Consider the following 16,406-nt stretch of genomic DNA (forward strand, 5'->3'; position numbering starts at 1 on the left):
CAGTATTAAGCAACACGGCGTTTAAGCACAAATCCCGAGCATTTACAGTGTTACATGTACATGTAAAATACAAATTTTAGGTACGAATTGCTCTACACTTTTTTGTTCAAGAACTTCTCGAATATAATTATTTATTTATAGCAATGGAATTTCTACCCATATTGGATCAAAATAAGTTGTGCATCCTCCAGATAATGTTTGTAACCCATATGCAATAGCTCGATAGCGCAGAACATATCACACGAGAGTATCCTGTTTCATACAGAAAGAGAACGCATATAAGAATTAAAAATAGAGAAACAGGCATATTAAGCATAAAGGCATCTTTGTTGCAACACCAGAGAGAAATTTATTACATGTATACATGTACTGATGCTGACTAAACATACTGAAGATCTTATACAGGACATTGGTCATTCTAACACTTTAAATTCAAGGGGGTGGGGGACGGGCCTTGTGTGCATGTTTTTTTGGCCATCCACCAAAGCGGGGGGGGGGGGGGGGGGGGGGGGGGGGGGGAATTATCAACATTTTATAAGCAAAGCCCCAATATACTTGTATTCATCACATGTAAAGTCGTTTTTTATTTTTTTATCAGACATTTTTGCCTGATCTATCAAACAAAAAATTACTTGAATTTATTTTTTAACATGACTTGCATTTGTTGTAAAATTTATTTCATTACAAAGATAAAAATAAACACTGAAGGTTTAAAAAGAAACAATTTTTTAATGTAAAAAAATTATAACAAAATCATTGGCAGATCAGTGAATTGAGGTATATAAGACCTTTAATATACATGTAAGTACTAAGAAGATCTGTTCATAATAAGTTAAAAATTGGATTATCACAACCATACATCACTGTAAGGAGTATTGCACATATTTACTGAGTTTGTTTGTTCTTTGTGAGCAATAAATGATTCGTAATGCCTAACGATCCACCCAATCCAAAGCGTACGAAATTGTCCCCTACTAATGGTCCCATTGAAAATAGTCCGGTTTCTGCGACACACTGGTAAGAATATGGGTCCACGTGAATGGGATTATGCTTACTGTCAATGGGAAAGCGCGGTATTACACCGAGGTTTTTACCATCGTGTGGAAGAAATGACAGATCTGGGCATGCTCCAATCAAAATCGCCACATAGAAGGCATCCAATGACAAGATGTCGCCTCCCGATGTCGTCTGTATCAGAACATGGTTGTCTTCCTTTAGCTCCACCAAAGAGTGATTTGGGTAAGGTTTGTACAGGGGGTTAATGGTTTTGCCTTTCATCATTGAATGGATAGTATGATACTCTGGATAAATTGCTGCTGGTAATTTCTTGAAGATCAGTTGAGAATCGTTAGCTCCACGTCTAAATACGTGAACTACTGGCCGCTTCATTTTCAGAGCCATGATCACAGCGTCCGCTGCACTTAGTCCTGCTCCGACAATGACCACTGGATCCTGGGATTTCTTCTTCTTTTTGTTGGATAAAACATGCTCCACTTCTTCAAGAGAATGTAGAACATAAGGTAAGTTTTCCCCATGAATACCCAATTTGTTGGGGATGTCAAATGTTCCTGTAGCTACCACCACATTATTGGTGCAATAACAGAACTCCTCTCTGTCCCCCTCACTATCACCAAGGTAACAATAACCTCTGACCTCCCAAAGGAAGCCATGGTTTTTGTACCTACATTTACAAGGTTCTACCTCCCCACTTTCTGAGTCAACATCCTTGTTGGTATAGAACTTTTTCTGAATGGATGTAACAACATATTGGTCCCTGAAATATGGCTGAAGTCCTCGTTCTTCAACAAAATCGCTGTAGTATCTTCTCACATCTGCAACAGTGGCTCTTCCATTGTGAGCATGGCTTTCATCTCTACAAGAAGGCAAATGAGTTTTGGTTTTAAATTGTGCTAGAAATATGACCAAGTGTAAATCTATTTTTAGGGTTAATAATAGAAAGGTGTTAAAATGTGTCCTTCCCGGGTCAGAATTATCTTGATAAGCCTGAACAAACAAATTTAAACATGTCTGACCTCACTCATTGATAACAGGTATTTGCTGACACAATAACTGACTTCTTTTTAGAGTGCATGCTGTTTAAAAGTTTACCCAAATATAGGGTGTCTGAAGAATATCAGTCACGTCTTTTTCTAAGAATGCTATCTCTTTTTATAGGTAATAAATATTTGCTTTTGAGGAGGAGGGGGTGTAGGTGAATAAATAGGACATACAGATTAGACTGCAATACATTGTTTATTGTTTAAATTGTGCCTTTTTCTAAAACTCCGCAAGTTTTTATCAAGATTATTATCATGCAAAAACATTTATAATTATGAACAGTGGGAAGCAGAGTATCTTTATATTTAGAACCATTATAAATTCGTTCCAATTGTTTCTTCTTAAAAGCAGCACAAGTATTCAATAAGATTGTCATCATCCAAAAGCATTTATAAATACGAGCATCAGAGTATTTTTACTTTAAGATCAATATCTGTACCTGTGGTGTGAATTCTGCCACTCCTTGAAGCTTAGGGAGGGGAGTTCCATCCAGTTGGCAAAGCTCAGTGTCTGCATGGATCCATCCATGTTCTGAAGTAGAAATGTTCATGGTGCATGAACCATATACGGTACAAAACAAATGATTTAAGTAAAAAATTAAATTTGAGAATTTATGAAGGGTATGTTACTTTTCATTAATTTTTTATTCCTGGGGTCTTATCTAAATTTTCATTTTACATGGGTATAATATGCATGCACCTTCATTTTTTTTTTCATTAAGAGAACACTTGTAAATTTTCTCTTAATATCCCCCGTCTTTTTCCTCTCTGCACAGTTTACCATATTGCTAAATTTTTTATTTAATTTACCCCTTAATACCATTAAGATAATGTACATGTAAGTTAATAATATATATTTTACCTGCCATGCCCCACCAGCTTTGCCTTTTCCTAAGACCACATGGTCAATTGCATGTTCCTTTTCAAACTTCCATTCCAAGAGAGATGGGTTGTCTACTCCTAGATCAGCATCTGGCCTACAGAGGGCGTCAAGAAGGAGAGCGACTGGGTTAGGGGAGCGGCCTTCAAGCCCCTCGGCTAAGAAGGACAAATCCTGAAGATCGTGACATCAGCAAATTAATACATGAAAAATTAACGATGCTGAAAGAAAGACAATTGAAAGGAGGAAATTAATAGAAGTCAAAAAATCATTTGAAAAATGCTTTTTATTGTTGCAAATTACAAGTCAATGTAACAAAGGTTTATAAATTATAAGAGAGAAAACATAGACAACCCTCCCTCCTTTTATGTCATACATTCACACATCCATACATTAAAAGGGGAAAAGTCTTATCCTTCATCTAACATATATATCATATAATAATGTAGATTCCTTATTAAACATGAGGAATTAATATCTGCATAAAATCGCGAGAAGCACCCTCCGGTGTTTTTAAAATCCTGCAGTTATTTTCTGAGAGTTGAGATTTTTTTTACCATAAGAAAAAAAAAAAAAATTCCACAATTTTATATTCCCACCATTTGATACAAACCAGCGGGATTGCGAAATTAAGTACTCACGTACTATAAGGAATTTACAGTACCTGGGTAAGGGAAAGCAGAACATTGTTTAGGAGAGTGCTGATTTGAAAACCTGTTGATATGTATTATATGTGAACAATCCACTAGTTCCCTCAAATATGAGCTACACCATTACTTAATAATCTTGTATAAATTGACAAGGTCCTGCCAATAACAGAGCCTTATCCTATAGTCTAACAGGAAGGGAAAATTTCCCTCATGTCGCAGCTGGAAATAAACAATCAAGGATAAACAGAGTTGGGGCAGTTTATCTAAATTTGTAGAACCACTGAACTGGAAAATGAAAATGCCTACCAATGGCAGCTCACATTAATAATTCTATTTCATATTTTCCATTCCTTCTTTTTTTATTTTTTCTATGGCTTGGAGGAGAAAAAATGCATTTCTAATAATCTATAGTTAACCTTCAACCAAGTTTCACTTTCACTTTCACAGCATTGTATTTTATTTCCGTCCACCTCCCTCCTCCCCCTCCACACACAAACAAACACACACACACACCTACCACTTGGCTGTGAGTGCTCTTACCTGGTCTACTATGGATTTTTTTGGGTTCATCTTCTGGAGTTTTTCATTGAGGTACTCGTTGGAGTGTGTACCCCCCTTATAATAGGGTCGGTACCCAGAGAGGAAGACGGATAAACTGATGGCAGAGGGACCATTTCCTGTTGGGGATAATATTTAAATCAGTCACTCAAGTTGATTTTGATCACATGAATAGGTGTATTCGCTCAATGTACTAATACGTAACTTGTAAGATATGATATCCACTCCACCCCCCCCCCCCCCCCCCCCCCTCCCCCACATCTGCATGAGAAACTGAGAAACTTACAACTATATACCTGTAGTTAAAAAGTTTTGATTTTTGTAGATTGTATTTATTTATTTCTTTGAAGGGAATTTCGCACTGTCAATGGGATTCTATACTGTGTACACTGTATATAATAGTCAGTGTTACAACTGTGACAATTAAATCAATATCCCCATTTCATGCTGTCTATTTCTGACTTGCTTTCCCATAAAAAAAAGTGTACAAAGGAACTCAATTAATGACATCACAAGATAAATAAAATACTATATAGCTTATTAATTGATATCGATTTAATATACCATGTACAGAAACATTTCGACCCATTTTATACTTTTATTAAATACATGCAGAATTTCAAGTTTTATAAGAAAATATTTTAAACATTTCAAAAAACATTAGAAACATTTAACTTTATACATATAATGGCTGCATGTATCATTTATTCAGGTCATGGTCATAAACATTTAGATATCAAGATTATCATTGCCAATGCAAGAATATTTTTGAAATTAAATTGCCATCAAACTTATGCATGCAAATACCTGTAGGTCTGTAGCTCCCGCGCGGTCTGAAAAAATTCGGATGAACAACATGGGGCGCCCATCCAAATTTTTTCAGACCGGGAGCTAAAGACCTGCAACTAGCATGCAAACTGACTGTAACTCTGAAAAGAAAATTTACTTGAATAAATAAACACTTATTTGCCTTATACACTTATTATTTAAGATCTTTTAAATTTTCTTGTGTGTGTATTATTACAAAATGCAATATGCGAACATAATTTTAATAAAATCCTTTGGTATTAGTCTCTAGCTCAAACATAATGTGACATAGCCGAAGTCATCCTTCGCTTTCTTTAATTGTGTATTAAAGATGGCTTTAATAGATTAAATTCCTATGAAATCCCCTCTTTATAATTCCTAACTTCTGATCATCAATAAATTAATACATTAAAAGGACCTGTTGATGTATTTAAATGAAAAATATTCCCACAAAAATATTGCTAATTTAACAAATTTCTTTTTATAGACTTGTCTTCGATATATCTAGTACATGTATAAACTGTGAATTAAAGGTTTTAAAATGTAATGTTTATGGGAAAAGCAATACAAGTCCTTTTATTTAGACAAATACTTGATATTAGATATTTGCATGCAAATAAGTATAATCTTTTCTTACACAGCGTGACAAAACCAAATTTTGAAAAAGGATTTTTTTTTCTTAATTCTTTCTCTAAATACATGTATGACCTGGATTTAAATTTTTACAAAATCCTTACATAATAATAATTCTTAACTTCTGGAAAACATAAACAGTTTTTGGCAATCACTCAAAATTCAAAATTGTGTATATCAAATCCTGCACTTACCAACAATGACAACTTCTTTGTACTGGGAACATGTACTGGACGGCATTTTGTCCCTTCTTCACTTTAATCTTGCTCTCAGAACCTGTAAGCGGAATGATCCTGATACTATTTTCTTCAACTCAGCAACCCATTTTTATACAGATGTCGCACTGCTTTAACCTGTCTGCAATTAAAAAAAATATTCCTTACAGTTGTCGCCAAATATCAAAATAAAACCTTTTTCCTTAATCAATTGTAAAACCATATAACATGGATTGCAAATCTTTAATGTATTCAAATAAAATATATAAAGGCATGCATATAAGAGAATAGTATCTACATGTAGTTTGAATTTAATATGTACATTTCAATATGCAACTGAACACTGTGAGCTATCTTGATGAGACATTTAAGGGCATTGGCAACCTTCCTGGTTTCTGGACAAAATTTTTCATAAATTCTTAAATGAATTTATACGTGTCAATATAGACAACAACAGACAATAGAGACCCCTCTTTCCATCCTTATTAAAAAAATATTTCCAAAAATATTAATTTCGCATTCAACATTGATTTCAATGTAATTCAAGGAACAAATCCCAATAATAAATATTTGAAAGGAGCAATTTTTTTATGGGTAAGATATGTGATTATAAATTAAATGATACATATTATTGTAAATCGATTTTATATGATATCCTACTGATAATGAAATATAGGGCGAATATTTTCAGAAAAGTATGAACCTAAATTTGCTCTTTCCTATTCAAGAGTTACCGTCCTTGATTTTGTCACTGTACACACACACAGTAAATAATACAGATCATTAACAATTATCTATACCGGTACTTATCTTTGAGGTATGAAGAGAGAAGAAGGTTCTAATATTTTTGAATTCCTAGTTAGCCTTTAGGCGTGCTCTAAGAGAGCAAAAGTAACTCATTATATATTGTCAGAAATGTCTCTTTTACAAATCAATAATTAAAATGTGAGTCATTGAAAATTCTGACTTAGCAATGAGGTCAGTTTAATTTAGAAATAATCTCATTGTCCACAAAATAAAGCAGCTATGAATAGTTGATGTGTATATAATATTTCATGCATATATATATGTATATGTGTGTATTGTACTATAATATCAAAACAATAGGTATGAAAATAAATGAATTTAGACTCTCGGTCTACTGTCTTTTGTTAAAGAGAATGGGAGTTAATCAATGTTTGGTTCACTTCTTTTTTTTTTTATTTCGCTCGTCAATATCTTAAAGATGTTGCGATAGGTCTGACCCCCCCCCCCCCCCTTCCTCGGTCGTATGTCAATAGTAAATAAGAAAACGAAAGGTCATTTAAAATCTTTCTCACAATGTTTGCCATATAGGAATTTGCTCCTCTCTTTTCTGAGACACATGTAGCCTGATTGTTGACGCAGAGCGATACATAAATATCGCTTCATCTTTATACATGACAGTGATGACATATTTTGTTTACCTCGGAAACACTGCTTTTTTACCATAATATTCAAAAAGAGCTCATATTACGGGAGACTACTCCCAGTTGGAAAACAATTCAAGAGGGGTAACTCTAATTCATTGTTTAAAAGAGAAAATGCAGGTGCGGAATTTTTAAATCCGGAGCACTTCGTTGCCAATGCCCTTAATATCTGCCCTGTCTCATCCCACACTGTGTGTATATATCATCTAGCATGCACTTCTCGTCCCATTGAAATATTCACACATTAAATCAAATAGACATTTACTCATATATTGCATCTATATTCTATTTTACAGACAACTCCTTTAACCACCCCCCCCCCCCTAAAAAAAAAAACCCTTTTTTAAAATGATGATACCCGTAGTACATTTACATAGACAAAATAGTTTCTATTTTTGTTCCAGTTTTACTCTTTAAGAAATAATCTTTGCATAAAATTTTAGAATAATAAATACCAGTAATCAGTACACCATCCACTTACATATAAATTAATATATATAATAATATCCTCTTTCTCTTCCTTCCTACCGGTACATAAATCACGTTTACTGGTACTTACTATTGTGAACTATTCACGAGCACACTACAAGCACATGGACAAGGCCTTTTAAAAAATTCCCCTGGCCTTAAAATAAATGTTTAATTAAGCCTTCTGTGACAAGTTCTATAATTTGACACACGTCGGGAACCTAGAGAATGTCCCACAGGCAAAATCAGATCAAACATTTAATGTATTTTAAATGCCCCCACAAAGTAGACCAGTTATGAATGATTAAACTTCGTTGTTCCATATAGTGACCGTATTTTTCATTGATTTCGACATTTTGAACTTTCTTTTGTTGTCTCAAAAGAGTACATACTGTATATATAAATACATGTAACTGCTAGGTTACTCATGATTAGGTTTAATTTGACCCATACAATATGATTTCCAATAGATACTGACAAACAATAAAACATCACAAATTAATAATTCAGTGAAAGATAAGAGCATTAACTGTAAATTGATTCATATAAATGATTATCTATTATTACCTTAATGCTAGTTACATGCAAGTACTTTAAATCCTAGCTAAGTGTATGTTAAACCTCGATCCTTGTATTTGAATAAAAATAACTTATATTTTATAATAGAAAAATATCTTTTGAGACTCCATACCTACATGTATATAATCCTTCCTACCATTAAAGCAGAGCTAGTTCTTGTATAGCTTCAACAAATTATGATGCTATATGAAATGATGCATAGTTGACTTCATTCTCTCCAGCAAACAAATAATTTATATGGAGAACTTCTCTTGTACGAGACTAATGCAGCCAGGCAATGAACAAGTCAGGCCGCACCAATATAATTTCTTGTTCGTTGGACAGCCAGTGAAAAAAGGTATGAGTATTTGACAGTTAAATAATAAAATTATTATATTTGTAGCCAAAATTTTTGGGCAGTAGATAAAAAAAATTGTGCAGACGATTATATTTTTCTTCTTGTTTCTGATTTATAAATTAAAACTATTTAAAATAAGGAAAAGAGAGCAGAAATAGAAAACAGTGCAGATTTTTCTGAATAAGGGGAATTAATGATAATCTCATTTGTAAAGTTTTATCTTAGTACATGGTGTACAAGCATGTGGGGTCCAACGAACAAGAAATTATATTGGTGTGGCCTTATTGAGAAATTGTTGTTTTGGATCAATTCTGTTGTTACTAAATGTGACCAGATGTTATTCAGGTAATGAATAAAGAATTGGTTGCTGTTTGAATCCCTTTACGACTGCACATTCATGACCAGTCCTATTGAGATGGTTGCTGTTTGAATCCCTTTACGACTGCACATTCATGACCAGTCCTATTGAGAATGGTTGCTGTTTGAATCCAAGTTTACGACTTCACACTAATGACCATGCAGCCCTATTGACCATGAGCCAGCTTGTTTGAGTTTTTTAATTTTACAAATAATTCATGCCCACTTCCAATGGGCTTTTTCACATTTGTCACTTTTGTGTGTGTGTGTGTGTGTGGGGGGGGGGGGGGGGGGGGGGGTTATAAACTGCATGTGTGTATGTAGCTTACAATCTTCATTTTTTACCTCAAAGAACCTGAAAGTTTATAGTTGTTGTCAATAAGGACTAATAAGATAACCATTTAACAGAGTATTGAGGTTTGGTTCCACAAAACACACATATATATATATAGTATACATTCATAAAATAAATACCTGGTAGCTACATGTAGAACAAAGTTAAGATATACTCAGATAATAACTATTCTTTTTCTCTATACCGGGATATTAAATTCTCAACTTGAGGTTGATAAATTACATTTATAATTCAAGTTCTAGGTTATTACATCATAGGTTTATAATCTTTATTAACCTCTTGGATAATTAGCATCTCTATAATATAGATAGTGATAGCCAGACTCTTCTGTATTTTATTGAATCATGGGACTTGATTATTATTGATTTATTTACCAGTATGTTCAATATCAATGTTTCGATGTGCATTCACAGAGATGATTCAATCTCCTGACAGCTAGGTTTTAAATTCATTTAAGGCAGCTATTCAATGGTATATCCATACAAATGTATAGTATACAGTTTAACATTTTACATATACACGTACAGTACTTAATAATAGTCAGAATCTCACATCGCTGTATTTGCTTTAATTATAAAATTATCTTTAAATTGGAAAATTTTGCTAGAGTAACTTAAAATTTCAATTTTGTTTACTGTTATGGAAAATGTTTTCAAATTCCACATATATAACATGCATAACAGTATGTACACATGTAAATTAGCCCCACCCCCTTCCTTCTGCATAAAAAAGTTATTTTTTTTCTAGACTAATTATAAGAATTATCTTACAGAATATTTTTCATATGCTACTTACAGTTCAGCAGCCAAAGAGGAAAAGTAAAAAAAATTGAGATTAAAAATCGCTCTGCATTTTAAACATTTAGAATGAAATTGCTTGTACCGAGTATTTGTCAATCAATACCTTGGTCCCTCCCCTTAACCAACAGTGTACACGTGTTGTCAATACACACTTGACATTATCACACTTACTGGTCACTCATTCAGGACATGACTGAGAGACTTCTACCTTTAATTTGTTTAACCTTGTTTTTTTTTTCTTTTAAGATCAGTAACAGAAAAATCTGAAAATGATGAAAAAAAAAAAAATTCCCAAATCCCTTTTACATTTTGCAATATTCATCTCTTTGATGAATGTATAATACTATAGAGTGTACATTTATAATTGTGAAATACATGTATAGTTTAATCATAAACAAGGAGCTGTGATGTAAAGTTGTTGACAAGTATATCACAAGATACCGGTAATTGATTTGGCATAACATATTTTACTCATAAATACTTCACTGAAGATGACCATATTCATGCATGCCTTAATTTTGTTAGAATTACACCCACCATATTCAATATTCATGGTTTTTTATGATTGAAACATATTAATATATATTTAATGCAGTGATTTTTGCATAGAGCAATAAAAGTTTCTTCTTCATCTGATCGCTACACAAAAAATTAACAATATACCAATATCTGTTTTTTGAAACTTTTTCCATTTAAATGTAGCTGTGCCCTTATTTTCTTTCTTAAAATTGTAACAATCCATTAAGAAACCAGTCAAAAACTCTGCATTTTTAACCTAAAGAGAAAAGTTTGATGTAAAAATTTGCTAAATATATATACCAAAGCAGAAACCTGCAGTCATCCGGAAAGGAAAGATGTAAAAACGCCAATTCATGATGATATCAAGTTTTTCAGCTAGCTGCCAGAAGATAGAACTCAAAGCCAATGGATGACTTGAACAATGATAGAGTTAATTTTGAGCCTCAAATTTAAACTCTCTATTCATTCTTTAAAACTATTTTTGGTATGCTAGCTTTTGATGCTACCTGCATATTTTAAAGTAAAATCAAGGGATTATATGCACTGCATGAGCAAACAGAAAAGACCACAAGTGACGGGAGTAAATCTTTTACAATAGCGGCAACACCTTTTGTGGGTGAGGTCTTTGAGGATGTTCAGCTTGGCAATATTACTTAAAACAAGCCAGAGGTTCTTCTACAAAATGACTGGATTTCTGACCATGTAATGCATGCAAACCCTCCATATACCCACCCTTAAAAAAATTGTTATCATCGATTTACTCCTGGAAAATATCTTAAAATTTTGATGATTTTATGTATTCATCATATGCCAGTCATAAAATTGGATGTCATTAAATTCTTTATTTTAAATGAAAATCTATTCAAATTGAGAGAGAGAGAGAGAGAGAGAGAGAGAGAGAGAGAGAGAGAGAGAGAGAGAGAGTCAAAAGAGAATTTTGAAATTCAATCTTACTTGAAGGTTATTGACTCTTTTTATAAATTAATGTACCTAAAACTTGTTTAGTTAATGTGCTTCAATTTCCTTCCTTAGCTGCATTGAGGAGATTAACATCCTTGCATCAAATTACTGGGTCATGATCATAGTCTGTACTATGAATAACAAACATGATGTGCACAAGATCATTTCGCCACCTTTTAAAAAGTGTATCATGTTATTTCACACTTGTTGTAAATTACAAAGTAATGATGATTCGAACCGATGCATTGTACACTATGGAAATAATCATGCAATAATTTTAAAACAATATACCGTAGGCTTACATCATAATTTAAATTAACAGCATACTGCATTTTTTTCTCCATCCTTTTTATTTTTAAAGAAATTGAATGGATATCTGCAAAACCGGGTTTTACCCATGTATATATAATATCTGTTCTCATGCTTCTGATCAATAGCCTACTTGTGAACTGGTACATGTATTTTGTCAATAACTGATTAACAATACATAGATTTTTGCTTTTTTACATCGTAAAGTCATTTGTAGTTCACTAATCATGCTAATTACAATAATTTTCAAAACTATAATTTATGACAAAATGATGATGAAATTTTTTTAAGAGTTGCCTTCTCATTATGACCATTATAACGGATACTTTATCATGTCTTTAGACACAACTGAATAATAAAACAAACATTTCAAAAAATCCATCGGTAAAGTCAACAGATAAAGTGATAAGAATCGATAAAAAAAATCACATATTCACCATTTTGCCTGTAATTCAGCGTCAGAATTTTACATAACGTAACCATGCTTTGGTGTTTCACCGGTGAAGGAAAAAGCAGCATCATCGTGAATGAACAAACACATGTTTTAACAGAAACATTGACAGTAACCTACCTTCCCAGTTTTCTGTTTTAGCAGGGGCACTGTTTTGCCGCTCACCGACGTTGGACACCCCTGGAAGCGTGTCACCACAGCCCCCTTTTATACACACTTTGGGCTCTTCCACTTTTTGTCCCACATCATGAACTCCATTTCAAAAATATAGAGTTATCTAACCTGTTGATGCGTGGCGGATGTAACTTTTTTTTTATTTGCGGGGCGGGGGCGGACATTCTTCTGTCTTTTAACAGCGATCAGTCACGTAGCACAGACACCTGGCGTTATATATTTTTCTCATATTAAAAAATATATACCCTACGCCAGGTGCCTGTGTCACGTATCATCGGTTTTTGAAAGGGGGAGAGGGGGAGGGCAGCATCTCCCAAAAATCCTAATCCGTGGGCCGTGGAAGGGGGGGGGGGTAGCATTCCTTTAATTCCTTTAGGCTTTAGTTTCACTGTTAATTATAATATATTTTCAAGGTCTCTTCTCACTATGAAGTCTGCCATATATAATTATTTCATTTCTTCAGAATCAATGACTGGTACATGCTCTAATTCATAACCTTACTATGCACTGGTACAGTGTATCTTCTTTTGTATGCATAATTGTACATATGAACGTACTTTAACTTTTTTAAATCGAAAGTAAGTAATAACTTCGTGTATTTAGTAAAAATCCAGCGATTGAAGAACTTTTCTACTATACTTTATACATGTAATATGATAATGATAGAAACAAGTGTGTGGTTTGACTACTTCGTACACGTCCACAAGCATTACTGATTGTGAACTGTGGTTTCATCAATATTCGTTGGATACAAATCAATATATGGAATTCGTTTTTGTGTTGATCCACGAAATTAAATAAGAACTAAACAACAAGTTAAAAAGTTCACTGGGATATGAACTAAATTGGTCACGTGATAACGTCCCGTGAAGCCCGAATTTTTCGGGGGGGGGGGGGGGGGGGGTCCGGACCCTTCCCCCTCTCTATCTAGATCCGCACATGAATACACGATACAAGCGACCATCCTCACCCTATCGTCTATAGGCAATTGAAATGCCGATTTTATAATCATAAATATATTCGTGAGATAGATGTAAAATCGCTTCAATCATCCTCGTCACTTCTAGGACCTCCTGAATTAAAGTTTTAAAAGTTGCGTTTTTGAAGGAACTTATAGAAGTCATCACAGTGAAAATCCAGGAGGAATAAAATATTTTAGAAACACTATAATATTTAAATCAACTTCTTCAAAATTTAATAAAATTCAACTAAAGAAATGAATTACACGATCTTTAAACGTTCCAACATGCACGCTTTTTTTAGCCGACAATACAACCGCGTACTACGGAACCAAAATGTTTTCAATGTCTTTTCATAATCACATTTGTAATATTAGACATTTCATCAAAATGAATGCTCTAATTTGTGACCTACAGACCAACCTAAAAAAAAATTGGTACAAAGCACATTTAAATCGATTGTCAAATATCGATCCTTTTTTGTAGTGTGAATTTCAGTTGGTATGCTGGTCTATTAGGATCTTTAAATACAATAATGATAGACAAGGTTCCATTGATATCTTATATACAGTTGCACCGTAGTCACCTGACGTTATATAATTTTCTCATAATAAAAATACATACCCTCTACCTGATAATACACAAGGTGTGTATCATTAAGTAGAGGTTAGGTCATTTGTCGACAATGTTGCATAATTATATTGAATAAAAATTCCACAAGTATATATATTTACAAGAGTTAATATCTGGAACTTGTATACTATTATGTGCGATGTATATGGTATATGGATGTTTATTTTGTAATTCTATACAAAATAAACGCTATTCCTATTAGGGCCAACGAATATGGAAGGGAATTACCGCCAAAATTCTATGTATCTTGCTTTTATTCTTATTATGCTTACTTCTTTATTCTTCATTACATTTACACTTGCATGTCACTTTATTGTTTTCATATTCATGCTTATTTAATTTCACTTTGAATCTCTTTGATCCCTCATTGTTTGCTTAATTCTATATTGCAACATTCTCTTCTTATTCGTGTAAATTCTTTCTTCTATCTCTGTTACAAACGTGAATTCAAACACGCAAACCATAAAGCACTTTCAATAAAGACGAATACAAGTTGCATGAATTTAATGCTGCATTATGACGCCAGGCGGCAGTGTGTGCGCTACAATTGCTGCTCCCGATGATTTATTAAAACGAAACTAACAAATGGCATGAATTTAATAAATTCGTGAAAACATCTCAAATTAAGGGCTTAGTATAGGAATATGAAATACATGTTAATATAATTAACTTATAGCAAGCCACGCTATACGCAGACTTAAAAAGATACGGATTTTTTTGTGTACATGTAAAATGCCTCCGCGCGGTTCTAAAAAAATCAGAGGGAGGGGGGGGGGGGGGTCCGAGAGACAATTTTGTATTAATTTTTTTATTGGTTGATTAAATAAGTGTGAATTTTCCATTGGGGTGGATCTGATCTCATTCTAGATCCGCAATGCAATGATGTACCGTATGTATATATATATATATATGCAGTAACAAATTATTTGCAAATTATTTGCAGGAACGTTTAATTTTTAGAAGAGGAACATGTCATAAGTACTTGTCGACATGCAGGACTTTATTTTCATTTGAAGTGAAAAGAGGTCGGATGATGCACGGTTCTGTCCACAGGTACCCGTGGAACATGTAGATGAAATAGAAATAAATTTAAACCAAATTTAAAGATGTTTTTGAAAAACAATAAAAGGACTGGGGTACGAAATACTTAGAAGTAGCTTTTCTTGTACTCTAGTATGTGTGAAAATTATCACTTGCATGAATCATTATGTACCTCTCGTTAGGCTACAGTACTGTGTATTCCTGATTAAATGCGATGAGTTAATATCCGCGTGAAATTCCGGGTTAAAAAACTTAAAACTGCAGGTTTTAAAATCCCACTTATTTTTCTAAAAGTTTTGAACTTGTGATATGAAAACTACGTTTGGTGCACGCGATTTTATATTCTTGCGATACGGCACAGAACGGTGGAGTCGCAGAAGTAAACGCGGTAAAATTAACGAATCTAAATTATCAGTGAATTAATTACACAATGAGTAAACGAAAACAAACCAGGCAAAGAGATTAAAATACGGTATGTGATATCGATATGACTGTTTATACGTTTTGGTTTAAAATCTAAATCAAATCTTAATAAAAATTCTTATATAAAGTTCTAAATAAAATATTTTTTTCTTCCAAAATACAAAACATTAATAATGTATGCTTCTTGTTTACACAGATTTTTGAAGTGATAAAAATGTGTATGTATCACTCACAGCCATGCTTATTGTAGGTTTGTTTATCTTAATATAAATCATGTACATGTAACTGAATGTCCATGTTTAGATTTGAAGGTGTTTATATAAGCTATGATACATGTAACTTAGAGACATGAACCTCATACATGTCGTCTTGATTAAATCACAGGTGCTTGTGGACTGGACCGTGCACTACCCCCCCCCCCCCTTTTTTCTATTTTTTTTTCAAATTTTTTTTTATTTCTTTTATTAATTATCATTAACAACCCCTTATATATGTCTCCAGCCGAAAAATAAAAGAAATATCACGACTTGGTAGCATTTTATAATCACACTCGTTTCCCCTATATATATAGGGGAAACGAGTGTGATTATAAAATGCTACCAAGTCGTGATATTTCTTTTATTTTTCGGCTGGAGACATATATAGGGGAAACGAGTGTGATTATAAAATGCTACCAAGTCGTGATATTTCTTTTATTTTTCGGCTGGAGACATATATAAGGGGTTGTTAATGATAATTAATAAAAGAAATAAAAAAAATTTTGAAAAAAAAATAGAAAAGGGGGGGGGGGGGG

At 33.3% G+C, this 16,406-nt stretch overlaps 1 protein-coding gene across 4 annotated transcripts; it reads right to left on the reverse strand.

Moving 5' to 3' along the window:
• Nucleotides 1-717: 717 nt before the first annotated feature.
• Nucleotides 718-12,662, reverse strand: LOC105349125 (oxidative stress-induced growth inhibitor 2). Of its 4 annotated transcripts, none has more exons than XM_066078665.1 (6): nucleotides 12,504-12,662; nucleotides 5,780-5,942; nucleotides 4,128-4,264; nucleotides 2,920-3,111; nucleotides 2,498-2,589; nucleotides 718-1,873 (listed from the first exon to the last, which is right to left on the reverse strand). In XM_066078665.1, exons 2-6 carry the CDS (start codon nucleotides 5,823-5,825, stop codon nucleotides 886-888), a joined length of 1,455 nt encoding a protein of 484 aa, XP_065934737.1. In that variant the 5' UTR covers nucleotides 5,826-5,942; nucleotides 12,504-12,662; the 3' UTR covers nucleotides 718-885. The 4 variants fall into 4 exon arrangements, with proteins under 4 accessions (XP_065934737.1, XP_065934739.1, XP_065934740.1 ...); XM_066078667.1 differs by lacking the exon at nucleotides 12,504-12,662 and adding an exon at nucleotides 12,370-12,393; XM_066078668.1 differs by lacking the exon at nucleotides 12,504-12,662 and adding an exon at nucleotides 7,808-7,956.
• Between the last annotated feature and the right edge of the window lie 3,744 nt (nucleotides 12,663-16,406).

This window comes from Magallana gigas, chromosome 3 (assembly GCF_963853765.1).
Source record: "Magallana gigas chromosome 3, xbMagGiga1.1, whole genome shotgun sequence".
NCBI classification, from domain to species: Eukaryota; Metazoa; Mollusca; class Bivalvia; order Ostreida; family Ostreidae; genus Magallana; species Magallana gigas.